Source organism: Lissotriton vulgaris, chromosome 10 (genome assembly GCF_964263255.1).
Source record: "Lissotriton vulgaris chromosome 10, aLisVul1.2, whole genome shotgun sequence".
Lineage (NCBI taxonomy): Eukaryota > Metazoa > Chordata > Amphibia > Caudata > Salamandridae > Lissotriton > Lissotriton vulgaris.
Window position 1 is genome coordinate 34,918,430 of NC_141698.1, and position 23,995 is coordinate 34,942,424.

A 23,995-nucleotide genomic window follows, 5' to 3' on the forward strand; every position below is an offset into this window, starting at 1 on the left:
CCATTTCCTTCTTGTCATCTTTAAGTCTTTGTTTCAAGTGAACTAGATATCTGAAAAGAAAATAGAATTTCAATACTATGTTCTGTAATGAAATCAACTAAAATTATAGATATAACATTATTTTACTATTTTATACCTTTGTGGTGCTATAGCCTATTTACAGCTTATTTTACGAATCATTTGTATATACTCCATAAAAGGTTTTGAGTTTACAAAGAATTAAGAATGTGAAGACGGGTTAGCAGTAAAACTGTACTCATAGAGATCTAATAGTAAAAGTTATGTTTAAAAGGTTAGTTATCTGGACAATTTATGGGAATGTCCAATTGCTTCCATTAGTAGTAGATACATAACTGTTTTGTCTGTGCATATGACTGAATGTGTAGATGCTTGTGTCATAGTAGTTCTGCCCTTTCACAAGTGCTTAAATGAGATTCAACTCAAAGCAGAACACTGAATCTATAAGTCAACATATGCGCCTGAAAGTGTGCATGTTGCTGGCTGAAACGTCTAACTACACCTCTATGATTTTATGCACATAGCAGTTTAGCCTATGGCCTAGCTACAGGCTACCTTAGGGGTGACCTTTGAGTAGTACGGCAGCAGGTAAAGGCTTCTCAAGGGGTTTTAAATACAAATATGGTCTAGAAGTAGAAGTGCATGCACAGGTCAAGTGTACTAGGCTTGAGACATGTTGAAAGGGCTACTTGTCTGGATGGTTCACTTGGTAGTGTCAGAGCTTTACTACTTGTCTTCAATAAATGTCTTAGTTCCTAGATAGGTTTTTTTCTAAATGTAGTAAAGTCTCTTAGTACATTGCGTGCTCTATTTGTGACTGTTGGGCTCTGTAAATGTATTTGTAAGGGTTGCTTGGATTGTTTCTCGGGTGTGTCACTCATTAATGAGTTATTTAAGTAAGTGCCACTGCCTCCATTAGCGCTATGTACATAAGAATTGTGTCTGTGCATGGGAGTTAAGGTTTAGATGCGTGAAACACTTTCTGAGAGGATGTCTTTGTAGCTTATATGTGATTGTACTCAATGTAGAATACTGGATGTATAGGTCAGCATATGAGCCTGAAAGTGTGCATGTTCCTCTCATAAACCCCTTACTACATGTCTTTGGTTTTATCCGCAGAGCAGTTTCTCTTTGGGCTAGCTACAGGCTACTTTGGAGGTGGCTTTTAAGTAGTAGAACAGCAGGTTAAGGCTTGTGAAACAGTTTTAAATAGCAAGCCGGCCTCTCAGTAGTAGAACAGCAGCTCAAGACCTGTCAAGGGGTTTTAAATATCACGACAGTCTAACAGTGCAACTGATTGCACAGGCTCAAGTATACCAGGCCTGAGACAAGTTTGAAGGGCTACTTCTCTGGATGGTTCATTTGCTAGTGCCAGTCCTTTACTAGCTATCTGAAGGAGTGTTTCAGTCCCCTTGTAGGGGGTCTGTTTCTATATGTAAGTAAGTTTTTTACTACATTGCAGGCTCTGTTTGTGACTGTATGCCTCTGTAAATATATATGTAAGGACTGGCATTGATTGTTTCTTTTTTTTTAATTGAGTGTCTCACTGCTTCCATTAGTGCTAGATACATAAGTGTTGTGTCTGTGCATGTGAGTGAAGGTGTAGATGCTTGAAACACTGTGTGAGAGGATGTATGAGTAGCTCTACCCTTTCATATTTGCTTACATAAGATTGTCCTCAAAATAGAACACTGGATGTAAAAGTCAGCATATGCGTCTGAAAGTGTGTACGTACCTCTAACCACATGTCTTTGCTTTTATGCACATAGTAGTTTACCCTATGGCCTAGCTACAGGCTACCTTAGTGGTGACGTTTAAGTAGTAACACAGCAGGTTAGGGCTTGTGAAGCAGTTTTAAATACCAAGTCGACCTAGCAGTAGAACTGAATGCACAGGCTCAAATGTACGAAGCTTGAGGAATAGGACACTTTACCCTGCACACTTTTACTCCGCGTCCCATTACCCCACAGTTTTTACAATGCTAAATCTTTTACAGCGCAGGGCTTTACAATGCAATCCATTACAACGCATTCCCCATTACAACGCAATTTACTATTCTAACTCCCCCGGGGCATTACTTTGGGGAATGCGTTGTAATAGCTTGCGGTGTAAAGCCCTGCATTATAAAAGATTTTGCGGTGTAAAAAATGTGGGGTAATGGCACATGAAGTAACACATGCGGGGAAATGATGTTTCCCGGCCTGAGACATGCAAGCAGTAACGCTTCATACACATGCACTATATTACCAGATCCTACTATAAGTACCCGCTAAAGTACAACTTTACAAATAAATTAAATATATCAATTGCAGATAAGGTACCCAAACTATGTTTAGGACATAAAAGTATTCACTAAACCATTTACAAACTTTTCAATCATCTAATTCGCAATACACAATTGAGAACAGACGTTTTATTGCTGCTGACTCTTTCATTATACAAATGCCTATCTATGATTGTCGTCACTTGTATATATCAATCACTTGTCAAATAGTCGACTAGTTCCACATCCACTTCACTTCATCTATAAACAAACATTTCAAATAATTTACATGTATTTCATACATTATATAACTAGTATTTAAAATCTTGTACTTTAAAAGTATCACTTATAATAGTCTATGTATATATGTGTGTGTGTGTGTGTATATACATATATATACATTATGGGTCTTTTCATTATTAACATACCTATTAATTTGCTTTGTCGATTCTTAAATATTTGCAATGTTTCACTTCAGATTTCTCCTCCGAGAAAATGATTAGTATCTCTCTCTGGAAAAAAGAACCAGTAATGGCAATTTTTCCCTCTTCTTCCACTGATACTCATATACTTAGCAAATAAAAACATTCCGTTCATTCTTTCCAATTGTTTTACTACTTTTCATTGCTCAGTTTTTTTAAACCTTTATTGCCCTCTTGATAAAAAGCCAAATCTGATAGTGCCTGTGGGTGGAGTCGCAACTCTATCACGACGCCCTGCACGCCCCCGTGTAACTCCGCTATGGAGTTATAACTCTGTACGGAAGTCTGTTACAGCATTTACAATAATAATAGTACGTTTTTTTTATTGCATTTCCGATCTAGTCACAGCAGTGAGTTAGAAAATGTATTTTTGAACTACATGGTACCTCTAAACTAGTATAGTTTCAAAAATCAATCCACAGCCTCTATGGGGCATTTCCCCAACACTGGTTTGCTTCAGTTTCCATAGCAACCTGTTTTGAAATATTTTACTGTAACTGTAAGTCAAAATGTCATACACTTTTCAACCACAACATACCAGCTTCCAATTACACAGTAGCAGGTATGGCTGAGTGCTTGTAAAGGTAAGCTTATCCACAATAGAATAACTTGTGAAACATTTAAATGAGGCCAATCACAGACGCACTCTCATTACTAATTAAAATACAACCTATTTTTAGGGATCAAATTATTTACACCACCCAATCAAATACCTGATTTTGTGACATCAACTCCACTCCCCCATTTTAACTGCCCTTCAACCAACTCTTTTATTGAGCTGCAGCCTTCTCCTGAATGCCGCTGCTCCTTCCTTGAAAATTGTTAGAGTGTCGATTGCGGGTCACAGCTATGTCTTCTGGGTCAGAGAGTCTGCTAGAAAGTGTGGTATTGACAGGGACTTGGGTTTGCGTAATGTGGGTATTAAATAGATTGACCAGAAAGGGTTAAAGTATCAGCAATTGCTGCATTTGGTTAAGAGTATTGCAGATTGCGAGCATCCAGATCTCTTAATAGTCCACAGTGGTGGCAATGAATTAGGCACTCGTACTGGGGTTGGTTTGGAAATCACAATGAAGGAATCTTTTGGCCAATTAATGGCACTTTTCCCTTGCACTGTCTTGGTGTACTCCAACATATGCCAAAGGCAGAAATGGAAGTGGTCAAATCAATTCTCTCCACAGATTGACAAAGTCAGGAAATATGTTAATAAAGCTATTTCTGCATTCCACAGAGATCATAACATGGACTCCAACTACAACAACAATCTAAATTTTGACATGCATGGAATTTATAGAAGTGATGGACTACACTTTACAGATGAAGGCAACACGGTGCTTCTCAGCAACCTGAAACTCTGCATCCAGTCTTATATGTAGTTGACACACATTTACAATGAAAACAAATGCTACCCTCTTAGACACCCTATTGCCCATTACTAAATAATACTTATTTTAAATCCTTTAACTTAAAAAAATATTTTCCAGAGTTGCGACTCCGTCGCAGCTTCACAAATCAAAAGCACAAATTCAATGTACATTAAAATGTATAACTATTATTTTCATATTATACATATTACAAACACTTTGTGACTAATTTTGTCCATGTCTAACTCTGTGAATAAGTGGATGTCCAAGTTTGAGTAGGTCTATAAGTACATATATCAGTTCCTGAGTGAATATGTGAGTAGTGGCAAGAATCTGTGAGTGGGTGCAAGAGTATCTGAGTATGTGACTGCGTGCATGAGTGTCTGAGTTGGTCTGAAAGTGAGTGCATGAGTGTCTGAGTGCTTCTGTGAGTGGGTGGATGAGTCTCTCAGTGGGTCTGTAAATACATGAGGTTCTGAGTGGGTCTGTGAGTGAGTGTATGAGTCTCTGAGTGGGCTTGTGAGTGTATGTATTAGTCTCTGAGTGGGTCTGTGAGTGGATAAGTAAGTGTCTGTGTGGGTCTGTGAGTGAGTGTGTGAGTCTCTGAATGGGTCGGTGAGTAGCTGCATGAGTCTCTGAGTGTGTCTGTGAGAGAATTTGTGAGTGTCTTAGTGAGTCTGTGAGTGGCTGTATATGTCTCTGAGTGGGTCTTTGAGTGGGTGAGTGACTGTCTGTTTCTGTGAGCAGGTGGATGAGTCTGTGAGTGGGTCTGGGAATGAGGGCGTCATTCTTTGAGTGGGTCTGTCAGAGGATGTATGAGTTTTTGAGTGGGTTTGTGAGTGGAAGTATGAGTCTTTGAGTGGGTCTGGGAGTGGGTGTACGAGTCTCTGAGTGAGAATGTGAGTTGGTGCATCAGTGTTTGTCTGTGTCTGTGAGTGGATGCATGAGTTTCTAATTGGGTCTTTGAGTGTCTCAGTGGGTCTGTGAGAGGGTGTATTAGTCTCTGAGTGAATCTGTAAGTGAGTGCATGAATGTCTCTGTGAGTCTGTCCGTGGATGCATGAGTGTCTCAGTGGGTCTGTGAGTGGGTGTGTGAGTCTCTAAGTGGGTCTCTGAGTGGGAGAGTGACAGTCTGATAGGTTCTTTGACTGTGTGTGTGAGTGGGTGCATGAGTGACTGAGTGGGTCTGTGAGTGAGTGTGTGTGTATCAGTAGGTTTGGGAGTAGTTGCATGAGTCTGTGAGTGGGTTTCTGAGTGGGTGAGTGACTGAGTGGTTCTTAGAGTAAGTGTGTGAGTCTCTGAGTGGGTCTGTGAGTGGATGTGTGAATGTCTGTGTGACTGTGAGTGCATGCATTACTGTGTAAATTATTGTTTGAATATATATTTTTTATTTATTTAACCGAGGTTCACGATTCCAACACAATGTTACACGGGGAGCTGCGCTGAGTGCCGCAACAGGTTCGCGACTTCCTGCACATGGAAAAAACAGTTTATGGCAATTTGTAAATCACAAGGGATGCTTCAGAAACCCCTACAATACAGTTATGGGGTCAGGGTACCCCACCACAACCCCTTCTATACTTTTAAAAATATATATTTTTATTAAGCATGAAAACAAGCTTCAGATAATCATCATGTTCGTATTGACACATCAGGATAAACATTAGTCACAGGTAGCACAATACAGAGCGAATATCTTATCGCAATTACTGGCTGTTACCAGCCTCCTTCTCAGAGGATACATCATTAAAACACAATCCCTAGGCAGTTTGAAACACTCCTAATGACACTGTTCATTAGCCTCCATACAGTGCCCATGCACCCCAGATCTTTTCCCCTCCTTCTATACTTTTTAACATTTCGATTTATTCCCAAGGACCAGCTCCCGCTTCATAAAATGGTGGCACAATTTAATTTTTTTAATTTATTATGGAGGGGAAAAAAAATGATCCCGCCATTCTAAAACTCAAAGGGATCTGTAAGAGACCCCTACAATACACCCATGGGGTCAAGGTACTCCAACCCTGAACCTTTCTGTGCTTATTTTCATTTAAAACAATCCCCGAGACTGGCTCTGCTTCAAAAAGTGGTGGCTGCAACATTTTCCACAGCTTGCACACAGCCAATTAGAGCACTTCTCCTGCCGCGTGGGTTCATGTAGCCCCGCATCAGAGCCACAGAACCTCTGTGTCCCTATATATACGATTGAAAATATCTTTAAATAACTCCACAACTACTGAATGAATGTACACCAAATTACTAAAAGGCACTTCCCTGAACAGTCATCTATCTTTCTGCCAAATTTGGAGTAATTCCGTGTCTAAAGTTCCTATGAAAATTTACATAGGGAAACGCGTTTTGGGACCCCTCCTGTTTCTCGCCTCTCGCTTGACGGATCACCCCGAAACTTTCAAGACAGCAGCTAAACTAAGCAGTGAACTAGTTTTGCATATTTTGCGAGGATTTATCAACTGACGCCAAAGTCATTAGCAAATGAAAAAACGCTCTTTCTATGGAAACTACATTCTAATTATAACTACCTTCTAGCGACCGGGAGTAAGTATTGTGTGATCAAAACACCGCCGGGTGTCGAAACGCGTAGCGGTATCATGGATTAAACTGGTGATTATCAACTTCAACTCTGAGTGCGCATTCTTTCTTGATTGCTGAATTTTGAAAAATTTCTGACCGGATTGGGCTCTGCCGGCAGTGCGCCAACTGACAACGGGACTGATCTCAGAAGAACCCATTGTTTCGCCAATATATATATATATATGTATATATATATATATATATATATATATATATATTCACTGAAAAAACCATAGGTTATAGACCATATATAGTTAGGGATTAGCATTTAAAAAACCTTATTTTATTTGCACAAAACCATTGAAATTCCATATATAGTTAGTTGCACTAACTATATATCGCGGACCCGCAATCCACTGCTAATGATGTCACATATTACATCATTCATGACATGGTCAGTGACATCACTGATGACATCACTGATGACATCTCAAATGACATCACTGATGACATCACTGATGACAACACCCAGTGACTGTATGTTTCTGTAAAGTTAAAATATGTCTTACATATTGAAGAATGAGTGGATGTATAAGTGTCTGGATGAAGGATTTAGTAGGTGCATGACTGACTGTATGAGAGAATGATTAAATGTGTCTCACTGAGTGCATGGGTTAGTGATTAAAGTGTCTTAATTTGGCAATCATTATTTATGTTCTTCTGTAAACTGCTGCATGTTTAAATCAGTAGCTATATCAGTAACTATATGGGTTATTGAATGGTTGCCCAAGTATTTGTATGGGAGACTGAGTATGTGTGTGGGTGGCTGGGAGGTGTATAACTCTGTGCATAGATGTGTGAGCAGTTGATTCCCTAGGTGTATGGCTTCAAAAGTGCATGTAGAAACAGCTGTATGGACAGTTGACTGTGTGCATGAGTATATTGGTGAGTGAATGGATATCTCAGTTCTACATGTCAAAGTAAGTACATATGTAAAACACACTCCATGTGAGAGTTGACATATACAAATAACTGAACATAAGAGCCAGTGAATGTGAGAGTGGCTGTATGAATCATTGTGAACTTGTATCAGTGATTGTATAAGAGAGTAAATATGTGTTAGTATATGTTTGAATAAGTAAGGTGTGTATCACTGTATAGTTGAGGAAATGGAGGTGTGATTGATTCTTTGCATGACTGACTAGGTGTGTGAGTAACTCCATGGATGTGTGACAGTCTGTGAGTGCCTGTTTACACTGAGTGTATCTAAGGTTATATTTGAGTCTGAAGATGTATTATCACATAAATGATATCATCAGTGATGTAATCAGTAATGTTAAATGAGATGTCAGTGATGTCATCAGTGATGTCATTTGAGATGTCATCAGTGATGTTATCAGTGATGTCATTTGAGATGTCATCAGTGATGTCATCAGTGATGTCACTGACCATGTCATGAATGATGTAATATGTGACATCATTAGCAGTGGATTGCGGGTCCGCGATATATAGTTAGTGCAACTAACTATATATGGAATTTCAATGGTTTTGTGCAAATAAAATAAGGTTTTTTAAATGCTAATCCCTAACTATATATGGTCTATAACCTATGGTTTTTTCAGTGAATTTTCAAGGTTTTGTAAATGCAAATTCCTAACTATATATGGTCTATAACCTATGGTTTTTTCTGTGAATTTCATTGGTTTTTTAAAAGCTAATATCTATAGCTGTAAAATATATTCTTTATTAAGTGACGTATCACGTAGCCCGTGAGACGCCTCATGATGCATCGCATAACCGTGACGTATCGTCTCTGCAGCGCAAACCAAACCCAAAACGTAAGCGCGCCAAAACACGCTTAAAGATATATATATATTTTTTTAACCTTAATTAGACAAAATCCACACGTGCACATATCACAAACGTTCAAAAAACACAATATGTCGGACTCCCGTTACGCTGCCGGTTAGCTGCCCGGTTAACGTACCAGGAAGCACCTTTACCGCGAAAAATCGCATTTTTTTTTCACCCCCCAGGGAACTTTAATAACCCCCTCATCAATCCTAGGGGTTCAGGAGGGGTCTGCCTTACCCCTTTCATTCATTTACACCTTTTTTCCACCTCTTGTCTCTCGATCCCACAGAGAGACAAGATGGCGGCCGCTCCAGACTGTTTACAAAGATAACAGCCAATCAGCTTCTCCTCAGACTCCCGTTACACTGCCGGTTAGCTGCCCGGTTCGCATACCAAGACGCGTCTCTACGGCGAAAAAAATCGGAATTTTTTTTTTTTTTTTTTTGGGCCCAGCGTGGCTCTATAATATCCCCTCATCAATCCTAGGGGGTCAGAAGGGGTCTACCTTGCCCCTTTCCTTCATTTCCCCCTTTGTTTTGGCCTCCTCTTGTCTCTCGATCCTACCGAGAGACAAGATGGCGGCCGCTCCGAACTGTTTACAATGTTGACAGCCAATCAGCTACTCGTCAGACTCCCGTTACACTGCCGGTTAGCTTCCCGGTTAGCTGCCCGGTTCGCGTACCAAGACGCGTCTCTACGGCGAAAAAAACGGATTTTTTTTTTTTTTTTTTGGGCCCAGCGTGGCTCTATAATATCCCCTCATCAATCCTAGGGGGTCAGAAGGGGTCTACCTTGCCCCCTTTCCTTCATTTCCTCCTTTGTTTTGGCCTCCTCTTGTCTCTCGATCCTACCGAGAGACAAGATGGCGGCCGCACCGGACTGTTTAGAATGTTGACAGACGCCGGAGAGCCAATCAGCTTCGCTTCGCAAAGTTCCGATAAGCGAAAAGTACGCGAACCGGATCGCTGCCCGGAGCGCTGTTACAGATATATATCTTGATTTAAACGTTAATTTCTCAAAATCCACTGAAGCACATATATTGAGACCTAGCAAAGGCACATCGGGCTAACAGTCCCTACAATTTTGCCAAGTTTCGTGCAAATCCATTCAGCCGTTCGAGCTAAAAGTGAGTCCAACCGCCCTATGGAAAACTCAATGTTAAAAACGCGTTTTGGGACCCCCCTTTTTTCTCAGCCCCCCCTTGACGAAACCCCCCCAAATTTCCAGGAGCTGCTCAGAAACAAAATGTGCCATTTTCCTGAAAATTTCAGCCGATTCCGTCCACAAACGCCAAAGTTATTAGACATAGAATTTTCAGAAATCCCATAGGGAAAAAATCCTAACTATATATACCTACTGGCGACCGCCAGTAGGTAATATATATATATATATATATATATATATATACATATATACATATATATATATATATATATAAACTTTATTTTGACCATATGGCCATAAAAGTTGAAAATAACGCACAGCTATCACAATTAACAGCAGTATGTACATATCACATAGCTAAAACTTCCAAGTTACAAAATAAAGTGCATTGGAAGAAAAAGATCCTTAAACTAAAGTACATAGTGACATAGCACAAACAAACTGACTGTATATACATGATTAAAAAGTACTACAATAAAAACACACACAAATATTTAGAAAGCGGTTCTACAAGTAACACACAATTTGTGCAAAAATTACAATACCAAAATAAACCTAATACTAACACTATTAGCAAATTACATGCCCAAAACCGATAGGCTATAGTCCAAAATAACAAATGCTCAAGTAAGAAAAAGAAAAACAAGAGAAGAGGACAAAAACCTCAATTCAGGGTTCTTTATGTACCTCTACCTTGGAATTGCTTTCTCTAGATACTTGTGCAAATAGCAATGTATATATTTGTTTCGGCAAATGTACTATAGAAAGACACATCACAAGCAACAATAAATCCATACTAATATAATAAAGAGAGAGCCCAAACCTTTGAGGCGGGTAATCTCAGTAACCACAGCACCAATCACAACACCCAATAGAGCACTGGAAAGGGCAGTTGCAGCAGAAGGACATAGGCTATGCAGACGCCCACCATATACATTTAAAAGGTAAAAGAACCGTGCCAGCAAAGTAGTCCCTTGTGGGCGTGTCTGCGTTGTGCTGTGGGTGTGTGCTGGGGGCGTGACAAACACTGGGGGCGTGTGGTACGTTCCGCCCTTCATGCCATGTCTCATATTGTGTGCTAATCCCACCCTGCTCCCTTTAAATACCCCTGCACCCCATAATCATAACCCACCCTTACTCCTTAAAATACCCCAACACCCTTAAACACTAACCCATCTTAACCCTTTAAATATACCCTGTACCCCAAAACCCAAACCTATCCCTAAACCCTAAAAATACCCCTGTACCACAAAACCCAAACCTAGCCCTGAACCCTTAAAATACCCCTGTATCCCAAAACCCAAACCTATCCCTGAACCCTAAAAATACCCCTGTACCCCAAAACTCAAACCTAGCCCTGAACCCTAAAAATAACCCTGTACCCCGAAACCCAAACCTACCCCTGAACCCTAAAATACCCCTGTACCCCCAAACCCAAACCTAGCCCTGAACCCTAAAAATACCCCTGTACCCCAAAACCCAAACCTAGCCCTGAACCCTTAAAATACCCCTGTACCCCAAAACCCAAACCTACCCCTGAACCCTAAAGATACCCCTATACCCCAAAACCCAAACATAGCCCTGAACCCTAAAAATACCCCTGTACCCCAAAACCCATACCTATCCCTAAACCCTAAAACTACCCCTGTACCCCATAACCCAAAACTATATCTGAACCCTTGAAATACCCAAACACCCCAAAACATATACCTCAGTACCCCAAAACAGATACCCCTATACCCATACTTACCTTTTCCAAACATAAAAAAACACATGCTTTTACCATTCATGCATTAACAAAGAATTTCGTTGTAAATGTATGCGTGGTAAAAGCATATAAAATGTAATGCCATGAGTTATAATGGCATTGCGGAGTCATGGTACTTTCGTAATGAAAGTATGCGGAGTGATGGTATGCGGAAAGAAAGTTGCGAAATAATGGGTGTTTACCCTCCCCCGGTAAGTACATTGGTGGCAAGGCGGCCCACATCTCCAGCAACATACTCATATTTTTTCACCACCCATTTGAAAAATGCACAGGTCTCTCTCATTGATGGCCAGCACCGACATACACTTTTAGACACACCTCCCGCCACAAGTTCTAGAATTGCAAACTTTAGAGCTTGGGACCTACGTTCGAATCTCGGCATCAGCTCAACATCCTGTGATTCCAGGCAAATCGCTTTGTCTCCCCGTGCCTACCACAAATTAATGTGTTCTTCTGTAATGTAAATTGTGCTTGTGCCATGTTGTCGAATTCGCGCTATATAATATTGCAAGTAAAAATAAAGTAGGGAAACTCGAGTTCAAACACTACTGAATGCGCACCCTTAAGTGCATCAGCAGTGCACTGTGAATCGGAGCGTTTCACAGGCCTGTCACAGATAAGAGATGCTATCAAAACGAAATCCTACAAAACAATATACTACTGGCCGGCAGCAATTCATACCCGGACAACGTCGGGACGGGCTGCTAGTACATGTATAAAAATGAATGCGAACGTGCTCGTCTAAAGGTCTGTCAAACTTAAATAAAATCTAGTATGTGAAATATCAAATAAGAATTCCTGCATACAATTAAAAACCTATACAATATGAAACTATCATTCCCCTCATACAGGCCAGGATCACTCTATGGTCTGTTACACTCAGTGTCTAAACCAATCCAATAGCCATTTTAGAAGAGCTAATTTACAATATAGGGCTAATTTCTATGTATATATAATGTCTGCTGCCACAGCCAGCAGCAAAGGGGGCAGGCGGAGCAGGTCATGGAGCATAATTAAAGAAAAGAATGAAAATTAACTGTAGATTTTCTTTCTTCTGCTCTGTTTTTCTAGCTGTACCATGACAAGCAGAAAGGAGATATTTATGGCAACATGTTCATTTTTTGCACTCTTTAGGTAAATATTGAAAAGTTAAAATGTTTCTTCATGTTCCTACTCATTTGAAGCTACTGTGACATTTTATTAAAATACTGACTTGTATTATACTAAATCTAATATGGTGTGTTTAACTTTGCACTAGTGAACCTATTTTTATTCTTAATGTTTGCAAACATGTACTCTCTTTCATAATGAAAGAGCTATGCACCAAGTATTTAAGTGTTGAATAGGAAAGTAGATAGTGTGACCATCTATTATAAGAAATAAATTACCCCCTGTCGTTCATGATAATAATATTGGAAGTCACCGTGCAGTTTCATAATCTTATAAAGTCTTCAGCCTCGTTCCTCTCTATGCAGATGAGAAGATGACTGAACAGGGCATTTCTCATATAAGTGTTCTTTTGGGACTATTACAGGTACATTGTGAAGGGAAAACAAATGATTGATCCGTACTCATAGTTGGCTCCTGCGAATTTTAGGTGAATGCCAGGTTACTTTGCTGTATGGTAGTAGATATACCTTTTGTGAAATCCTAATGGTGTTTGCGCTGCTCGCACCACTATACGCCTAATTTGCACAGATCAACAGGGGATTAGCGTTATGTTTTGCACAGTCATTTTGGCGTGATCCCCCGTCAGCTATAAAGTGTAAAAAAGCTTGAAAAGTTCTTATTACCATTCGTGCAGGTTGAGTGAGAGCATCACAAAAGAAGAGCGAATCTGGATCTCTTCGTGAATGATCAGAATTTACTGGACAGTTCTGGCTTTTCTGGGATTAGAGAAACACCCAATCCCCAGGAAGCAAGCTCAGCAGTTTATGTCATGTATCACAATGTAGGTGAATATTGCTGCCTTGCTGTTGCTTGCTACACATTCATTTATTTTTGGCATTTCTGGGTCCTCAATTCTATATTCTATCTCATTGGCTTGCTGGGCTATCCACTCTTTGCCTTAGATGAATTTATGACTCATAGATACATTTTGGAACTGCTTTCCAACTGCTTTGTGCTGTTTTGGAAATATAGGGATGGAACTCACTTGTCTGATTAGTGATGCTCCCATCAGTGCAGGGTAAACAGTGGAAACAGCAGCTAGGACGTCCGGGGGCAGCGGATATCCTGTGTCCAAGGGGACATGTTTCACTGCAGACTGACCTTGGGGCCTGTGGGAGAGAGAGCAATGGAGTCTGTGTGAGGGAGAGACATTGAGACAGAGAAGTGGGGGGTAGATTAGAGAAAGAGAGAGCAAAAGAAGAACTGGTCAAGTGAGAAGCACAAAGACAGAAAGAGAGAGAGAGAGAGAATGCAATCACATTGTAACATAAATAAAAGGATAGATATTTGAGCTAAGGCAAGTTAGTGACCCCCAGGATCAAGAACAAATGTGTCATTTGAAACAGGATGTCCACTGGAGTGCCTAGATAGCATGTATTTAAATATAGTGCTCATACTGCCCTTTTGCCGCATCACAGTACTTGCAGAGGGTCATTGAGAAGAAGGAGCCACATGAATGGGTGTTTGCTTGAGTGAACCAGAAACATGGGCGGAACATGCAGCCAGCTGTGGCATTAGTTAGTAGCAGGTTACATATAGGCAAACGCAGCCAGTGTGTTACTATACTACCATGTGAATGGCATTACTAGGTTGACATGTACATATGGTAGCAAGACCTATATTTTGAATAGACAACCACTGTATCCAGTGGTGTAGTTAGGTTGAAATGGACCCTAGGGCAAGGAAAGTAACTGGGCCCCCTCACTGGAGTGACATTTCAATCTGTCAGCTGCCCCCGACACTCCTCAACCGCATTTGGTAGAGTCCACATCTGCCATATCAAACTCACAACAATTCTCATACACACACTATTATATTTCCACGTCCTGCACTGCATTTCTACAATTCAAAGCCATAACTCTAAAAGGCATTACCAAAGCCAATAGGTTTGGGCCTTGCAGGGACCCCACACTCACACCGATGCCCTTCCAAATGCACATCCTTCACACTGCACTCAGATCGACAAATGCCTCACTCTGCGCTCATAAAGGCACAACTTTCAACTTGTAGACTGCCTATCACTCACGCAGCACTCACGCAGGCACAACGTTCAACCTGTCGACAACTTACCCTGCACTCACAAAAGACAGTGTTAATATTCCATTCACACAGACACACCCCCCACAGTGCACTCACAAAACATGATGGCTGTAGTGCTCTCATTCAAGTCCACTGCACACACACAGGTCACTTCTCACTAGGAAGGAGAGACTTTGGACAGATGGTGGCTTAGGAGACACAGGCTGAGGAGCTTATTTACAAACCCTGTGTGCTGCCAGAGGATCAGCTCTGGTGGTGCACAGTGCAGACCCATATCTACGAGGCCACACAAAGTCACCCTGTGTGTAATTGGTGTTACTTTGGTTGTTCCCACGCAAAACACCTAAGGGTTTTGATACATTCCAAGATGTACACATTGCATAAATCTGGGAATGAGTCAAAACTGGGCATGTCCCAAGGGGGGGGGGGGGGTGTAACGAGGAGAAATGACTTTATTTCTCCTCTTTCTTTCCTCTTCCTATGTGTGCTGCACTCTGCAGAACACACAGAAAGAGGCAAATACCTCCATTGATTGTTTTTGTGCAGGAAGGTGTCCTTCAGTAAAAAAAGAAAAGATGAAAATTAAAGCATCACACTGGTCTGCCATCTTGGAACAGTAACGAATGATCGAGTATGCAGAATACCATTTCGAGATGGGGGCATGGTTTTGAAGCTTGAAGCAGTGATGCCTGGTGCTCTGTATAAGAAAGCTGTGTGTCCTGTAGCAAGGCCAGCAGAACTGCTGGTACTCCTTTTACTCAATTAGCCCTAGTCAACATTTGCAAGTGAGCTGCTGAGGGATGAACTATAGGAAATATCTCATGAATACAGAGTAACCAGGGGTGCAACTACCAGTGGTGTAGCCGGTGCAATGCACCGGGGCCCAGAGGTGGGAGGGGGCCCATCAACCATAACCCTTCAAGCCCTTAAAGTGCACCTAAATACCCTTTCTGAAGTTCCAAATGAGGGTTGGTTGGAATATTGCATTCCAGCTGTGGATGTGGCAGAATCTTGGTGACTCCACATTACGCTCAGAATGTGGAGTTCCGTCCAAATTCTTCCAATCGCCACACGGTGGGATTTTTTCTCATGCACAGCTCCACAACGGTAAGTTATTGCGAGATATTTGCATCCCCTAGCACTATTTGCCATTGCTAAGAGAACATCTGGCAAATGATTCCAATGCCGGTGGTTTTGGGTGGTCGCAATCAAAAGCAGCAGCAAAATCAACTCGAGTAGCTGTGTCCTCTGGTGCACCTGGTTGTGCAATTCATGCTCATTTCTGAGCATGGTACGCGGTACCGATACTAAGTCACAGCACGAACAGCGCAAAATGACTATTTCTGTCCATTGGCGAACGTCTGCGGAATCTCGTGGAGTTTGTATGTCACTCCGAGTCAATTTCTGCGAGTTCCGCCCACCCCTATTCCAAATGTGAACAAGAGGACTTTACATTTTGAGTTTTTCATATCACAATGGCTGTGTTTTCAAAGACAGGTGTCAAATGTCTGTCTAGTGTTCTGACAAATTGCTATTCTTTTCAATTGGAAACTAGTTTTTACTTTCTTTACTAACTGCTAATGTAAACAGTAAGGCTGTAGTAAATTGTTTTCTTTTACACAAAACAATATTTAAATACCTATGAATGAACTATGCAAATATTTCAAAACAATAAATAGGAAATCAGAAATGAAAAGTTATTTTTTAATTCTAAAGAGTGATGGAAACAAAGATTAGAAAAAGTTCATAAAAATCAATACACTTTACCGGTTGATTCTCAAATGACAAATATTCACTGAAATCCAATTTTCACATATTATCATTTGTGAGTTATATCGTTTTATTAGTAAAATCATATGTCTCTGCAAATGTAGTTGTCATTATAATGGAAAATATTCCGTCTGTAAAACACTGCGACTACCATCATATGTTTTAGTGATAGATTTGTGACGATGTATTCCTAAATGCAACACCAGCTCCACACTACACCCATACCACGCTTCTACTTCATATTAATCCTTCAGAGCCACTCGCAGTCAATCATTGAAGACCTGGCTTTTCTCTATATACAGCCTGATTCATCATAGTGCCGTTTTGCGAGTTTGAAATAGCGAATCATAAGGAATCGCTATTTCAGACTCGCAAAACGGCATTCATGTAGGAATCGCAAAAACAAAAGCGATTCCTACATATTCCTTATTTGCGTTTAGCAATTTGCTAATCCCAAATAAGATAGCGATTTAAAGGGTGTCCAAAGGACACCCTGTAGCACCCCTTAACAGTAAATACGAACTGGTGTTGCGCACACACATGTCCAAAGGACATGTGTGTGTGTAACATGCAACTTAGAAAAATGCTTCTAAAAGCATTTTTCTAAGTTTTCGCTATTTACCACGAGGTTTGACCTCGCGGTAAATAGCAGGCCGAAATTGCGAATTCGCAATTTTAAAATGGATGATGAATTGCATTTAAGGAATCTCAAATTGAGATTCCTTAAATGTAATTCATCGCAAAATAGCGAAATCGCTATTACCGATTTTTGCATTTGGGATGATGAATCCCAAATGCAAAAATAGAGCTCGCAAAGGGCCAGATTCTCAGAATCTGGCCCTTTGCAAGCCCATTCTGGCTTCATGAATCAGGCTGATAGACTCTCTCCCCTCAATATGGTCTGCGCCATTTTCCAGCATTTGTTTTCCAGACTGGACTAGCACTGGACAGCCCCGTTACTGGGGCAGCGATGCGCTTTACAAATTACATAACATAACAACCTAACATTCTCCTGCTGAAAGGGTGGGCTCATTTGTGAAACTTGTTCTTTGTGCAATTCTTTAATTTTGCCGAATCCCAACAAGTTCAATGATGTAACATTAATGGCTACAAAAAGGTGACGGGTGGAATGCTTGGATTGATCTCAGTCACTTCTAATTAATTAATCGAGACGCATCCCAATCCTTTGTTATTTTGCTAACCACGTCACCTCACTTTGGCCCCAGCCATATGCAAATCAGTCTTGACCCTGCTCCAGTCAGAACAGTCCAGCCCAAGCTGCCAAGCCAGAGCCTCCCTGAACCAGAACATAAGCAACCCAGGACCAGTTTCACCCTCGTATTAGGCTCATCAGCCAGGTACAGCTTGGTTGCAATGACATAGTTTGCACAGGACCCACATCTGGGCATACCTGTCTCACTTAGGGAGACACACTAAAGTGTACAAAAAAAGTGATGGTTGGAATGCTTGAATTGATCGCAGCCACTGGTCACCAAAACAATACTTGGTGATCCGTATCTGGCAGTGGGATAGTGCAATTTAGTTGACCCTTATTTCATCATATTAATGTATTGTGTATTAAATAAATTGTAACTTTTCAGCAGATATTTTTACTGCATCCCGATAAACAGAAAACTGAGTTTTGAGTTGCTCCTACAGGAGTCATTGTGTGTTATAAACTCTCTACAAATGGCATTTTCAAAATTGTAACCAGAAATCTGACTTCACCATAAGAGAGAACTTTTCATTACAATTCCAGCGACACTAAAATGAACTAGTTACCTGTTACCATTTGGAAGTTACAGCCTATTAAATGTAATAAGGTAACTCCAATCTTAAAAAGGTTTATTTTGCCAGGTTGAAGCAGCAGTTTAAAAATGAACACACACACACTGCAATGGCAGGCCTGATAAATGTTTAAAAGGCAACTTAGGTGGGTGGCACAATAGGTGCTGGAGACCACTAGTAGCATTTAATTTACAGGCCCTTGGTGCATGTAGTACCACTTTACTAGGGACTCACAAGTAGTTTTAATGTACCATATCCACCACATTTTAGTGAGCGAGCACAAGCACTGTAGAACTGGTTAGCAGTGGTCAATTCAATTCAATTCAAATTGACTTTATTTCGGATATATTGCAATCCATAAAAGTACAGTACATTATACATTTCATTTAAAAACATCACAGAGTTACAAAGTCAATAAAAAATAAGTACATAAGACATATGAATTTCTTAACAGAGTGAGTAGACAAGATCGATACGAAGAAAGTGCAAGTGCAAGTCGAGCCCATATACAAAAATGCAAAAAAGTACTTCAGGCAGAAAATCACAGTTATTCATCTAGGCATTTTCTTATTCTCACAGATAATTTTAGATATTCTAACACCTGGAGAACACAATCAGAGTGCAGTAGCTGTAAATATACAAGGGCGGGTCTAATTTGTTTAAAATTTAATTTCCTTAAAAGAGTAACAAGATACCGCCTACGGGGGTACTCATAAAATGTACATAAAAATATAAAATGCAGCATGTCCTGTGGAGACTTCCCGTCGCAGCCACAGGGTGCTGCAGATTTTTTTAAAATGTCCAGCTTTGGTCTGATTAAAATGTGATGAAAGATGTTGAATCTAAATCGAGTCAGCAAAAACTTGTCATGGGAAGTAAAGGAGCCTGTTAGGTACAATTCCATAGTGTCACATGTTCTCAACATGATATACTTTCTAACATTTGGTTTCAAAAGCTCAACTTCATCTCTAAGGGCACTACGGTTCATAAAAAAGGCCCTCTTAATTGCTGCAACATCACCCTTGACTATATCCCCCGGATTTTCAAACATGTTTGGGCGCCCAAGCTTCAAAAATTGGGACTTCAAATATTTGAGCCAGGGTACACACATGGCATAATCCATTGAAACAAGATCTTCCAATATCTGGTGGGTTAAGGGAATATCCTGGCTTAGCCATAATTTTGTCCAGCATAACAGTGGTTTCAAGCCAACAATATCTGAAATATACTGACAGCCAAGCTCTTCATGTGCAGCTAAATTCGGAGTACTACCTGGGACACACAACAGGCGCTTTAAGAAATTATTTTCGGTTATTTGTATTTGCTCACCATTTGTGTAACCCCATATCTCGCTGCCATATACTGCGGTGGATATGGATTTAGCGCTATATAGTTGCATCATGGCCACCATCTGCTTTTTCCCCAATTTACTGGCAAAATTAAAAATCGAGGCATTCACTCTGGTCATTTCACCCTTCTTTCTGGCCAGATGCGGAGCCCAACTGAGCTTAGTATCAAATAAAACACCCAAATATGAGAATGTATTAGTAACAGGGATCACAACATCATTTAATTTAAAAACGAACTTCTTTTTTGGTTGACGGCCAACATGCATAATGTAAGATTTCGAATTATTGACCATAAGGTCCCTGTCAAACATAAAATTATTAAAAGCATTCAGCAGTGCTTGGAGACCCTTCTCTGTTCGTGATATTAAAACTGCGTCATCCGCGTATAAAAGTAAAGGAATGCCCCTCGCTCCAGCTCTAGGACAATCTGATTTTATCTTTTGCAATTCAGACTCTAGGTCATTTATATAAAAGTTAAAAAGAAGTGGGGCCAAGATACACCCCTGCCGTACTCCTTTATTAGTACTAAACTTGCCTGTGGTTTCCCCATTCGCTGAGAACCTCACATTGGCTCTTGTGTCATTATGTAGGTCCGCAAGGAAATCCACAATCCCCCTGTCAACGCCTTTATCCCTCATGGTCTGCCACAGCCTTCCCCTGTTGACACAGTCGAAGGCTGACGACAGATCCATGAAGGCTAGGTGAATTGCTCCTTTTTGTACAACAGTATATTTATTCAAAATAAGAAACAAATTAAGGCATTGGGTTATGGTAGAGCGGCCTTCACAGAAACCATATTGGCAAGTCGACATAATATTATTATCAGTCGCCCAGCTTACTAAACGTTGAAGTAAAACTCTCCCCATAATTTTAACCATTGAATCGATCAGGGATATTGGTCGATAACAAAGAGGACTTCCCCTGTCACCTTTCTTAAAAACAGGGACTATGGTTGATAATCCCCACGTTCCCGGACAACCTACTCTGGCCGCAGCATTAAATACGGTAGCCAGAATTGGAGCCCAGAAAACGGGATCATATTTGTAAAGGTCCGGCGGAATTCCATCAGGACCGGGCGCTTTATTTGCTGTAAGGCCAATAATGGCAACCCGAACCTCGCTTATTTCAAATGTTATATTACTGCTTACCACAAGGGGGGCAGCAGCACTAGTTCCAACACCCTCTAAAAAATACAAGCTTTTAAAGTGACTTTCCCATTCATCTTTTGTTATACAACAAGCGAGTCCATCACACGGGTCATCGGTCAAAAAAGGTTTTTTAACCAGTGCCCAGAACTTAATGCTGCTCTTCAGGGTGGAGGGATCAAGTAATTCCTGCCAAGCCTCCTTCCTAAGGAGCTCCTTTCGGGCGACAGTAATAGCCTTATATTCTTTCCTACAGGCTTTTACCTCCTCCTGATTCCTCGGTGAGGCTGCCAAAGCGATCCTTAAATTGCGAGCAGCTTTGGTACAGTCATGGCTGAACCATTTCGGGCCTATTTTAGCCTGATTTTTATTAGGGACAGTAAGAAGCGCTGACACCTTCTCCGACACATTTTGATAGGATTCTAACACTAGCCTGGGGTCGCCCCCCTCAATCATGCAGACTTTGAGGTCCTCTGTACAGCTTTCAACAATATTTTTATAGAGGATATCTGCAGATTCCAATGACCATTTTAACCTCCTCCTCCCGTCAGTTGTTCCCAAACTGCCTTGACTAATGGTCTTATTTCCCTTCTTTGCCCAAGGGCATTTCAAGCAGATTGTTAAGGGATTATGGTCACTGAATTCGCTCGAGACAATGCAAAAAGAGTCTAAATAAATTTGCATCGTCTGAGAGGCCAGTATATGGTCTATAAAGGTACCCCTACCATGTCCCTTAAAAGTTGGGATATCAAAACAATACAAAGGGTCTTTAAAAGACATCGCCAATGAAAGGTCAAGATCATCCATTAGATTGTTGCACAATTCCCCCTCCTTAGTGTGTTCCATATGGAGATAACATGCACGTTCACAAGACATTTCTGGTAAGCATTTGTATAAAGGATCTATACAGGGATGCAAATTAAAATCCCCCATAATCAACAAATTATGACCTAGGTCCTTCATATTATTGGTAACAAAGGAATGTAGAATAAAAATGTCATTCCTGGCCTCACTGTCATAAGTAGCATTGTAGAAATTCACCAAACCCACACTGATATTTCCTCCAGATAAGACCAAGCCCAATACACCTGTGTGCTTGGCTTCAACTCTACGTACTCCGCAAGGTATTAATATAGAGATAAAAGTTACAAGGCCCCCCTTCGGCCTACCCCTTAAAGATGGCAAAGCGGGTACATAAAAAGCCTTGTATCCTTCCAGGAAAAGGTTACAGCCCACCTCCCAGGTTTCTTGTAAACAGATGATCGAAAACTGTTTGATATAAGTCACCCAATTTTCATCACACATTTTCACCGCAAGACCTGCAATATTCCAAGAAACAGCCTGGCATCCTGGGTTAGTAGCCTCCGGGATATCTGAATTTATATTTGTAAGTTCACCTGTAGCCACAGTATCCTGAGCCGCAGGTGCCATCCGTCAGTCGCACATCTCAAGGCCAGATAATGCTTCATACCTGTTCTGTGTAATTAGATCCGTGCCATAACGATAAGGACCAACACTATTACTCCTGTTATAAACATCAATGGTCCGTCTGACCTACAAGGATTCATGATGTTATAGAAGAATTGAGAATCTTGAACAGGGGTATATGGTTCAAACGCCCGCCTGGTTAAGCTCTGTTGTGGTGTACGTTTACAGAGATGCGCATAAAAGTAGCCTAGCGGGCGTACACAGATACTATTTTCATTATAGACCAGTGAAGAAGCTCTCAAGAGAACAGTTGCCACATGCTGAGGGTGTTTGAAATTAATGACTATACAGTCTCCAGAGCTAGATTTTTTAGAAGGTCCCACCCAATTTACGCGTCTAACTACCATTATCTGGTCTGAATATGCTATGGGAAAACCACAATTTTTGTTAAGCCACGCTACAGTCTTGTTTTTCAGTGAATTGTGGGATTCATCATAAGGAGATGCAGGATGTGTGCCGCAAGGAGGGACATTAGTTAACACTGCCACATATGGAGCACAGTCAGGTGGTAAGTTTAAATAGCGATTATGCCTTGGGTGACTAAGGGTTCTACTGTTTTGAGATGTTATAGATGGTTGTGACTGCGGGGCTGATACCACTGGGGCATCCAATATATTAGGTCTATCAGGCTCTACTGGTGCCACTATAACAGTATTCCCCCTAACTTTATTCTGTGTGTCTTTGACTTCAACAGATTCTTTCCCTTTCCCCCCACAGTGAGCTGTACCACCAGGTGTTGCAGTCTTCTGTAATGATAACAGACCACCCAGCCTTGTAACTTCCTTTGCTAAGTTATCAATCGTTTTAGTTAGAGGTTTGATAAGCTCTTCAATTTTTGATGTTAATGAAACTTCAAGATTTTTTATTAAAGAGGCAAGCAAATCAGAGTTTAGATGACCCCCATTACCATTAATGCCCGTAAAGACAAAAGGGGTTATAGCAGCAGGGCCACTAGTCGTCTTACCACCCTTTTTTTTAGCCTTGGAGTTATAAGGTTTACCATTATCTTTTTGAGATACTGTTCTACAGGTTCTCATGGGCCTAATTTCAGGTTGGGTTGTAGGTTGGGTCTCATTCAATACTTCGGTATCGTCAATTAGCTGCACTAGTGGGTCAGAATAGACCTCAGCACTCACTGTAATGGGCACTGGGGGGTCAATAGAGATGATATCGTTGGTATTAGCAACAAAGTCTATGGGCGAGGTAATATCAGGGGGTATTTCTAGTAAGTCCCCTGTCACAGTGGCCTTCCCCAACGATACACGTCTATTATTGTTAATCTGGTTTACTTTCCTAACCAAGAAATTATCCATAGACACTAGGCCTACCATAACCTTATCAGATTTGGGTTTAGACATCATAAGCAATGAGGCTATCAACTTACAAACTAATACGCACTAGTGTACTCACTCACAGTTAAGTATTAAAACATCAATACTAACAAATAATGATAAATAAGTCTTACGTGCACAGAGCACGATGACAGTCAGGTTGAGGCGCTACAGGGTCCCTGGCCCAGTCCAGTCTCCTCAGGCCTCTGAGGGCCACAGAGGGCCCGCCATTGTCCCGGGCTTCTCCCGCGCGCGACTCGCGTGGCGAGTGGGGTGTCAGCCGTTTTCAAGCGCCTCCTGGCGCTCCTGAGGGCCCGCCATTGTCCCGGGCTTCTCCCGCGCGCGACTCGCGTGGCGAGTGGGGTGTCAGCCGTTTTCAAGCGCCTCCTGGCGCTCCTGGCGCGTCACGGGCGCGCTGTCCCTGGGGCTGCTGGGGAGTGTGGTCCGGTAAGCTGTTCTGCCGGTCCGCT

General features: G+C 41.2%; 1 protein-coding gene across 1 annotated transcript in view; it reads right to left on the reverse strand.

The window, feature by feature from the left end:
* LOC147684436 (extracellular calcium-sensing receptor-like) overlaps positions 1-23,995 on the reverse strand; it is an 89,755-nt gene that overhangs the window by 24,572 nt on the left and 41,188 nt on the right. Inside the window, exon 6 of the mRNA XM_086942309.1 lies at positions 13,600-13,723. Coding sequence (XP_086798435.1) covers positions 13,600-13,723 — 124 coding nt within the window. The remainder of the gene's footprint in view (positions 1-13,599; positions 13,724-23,995) is intronic.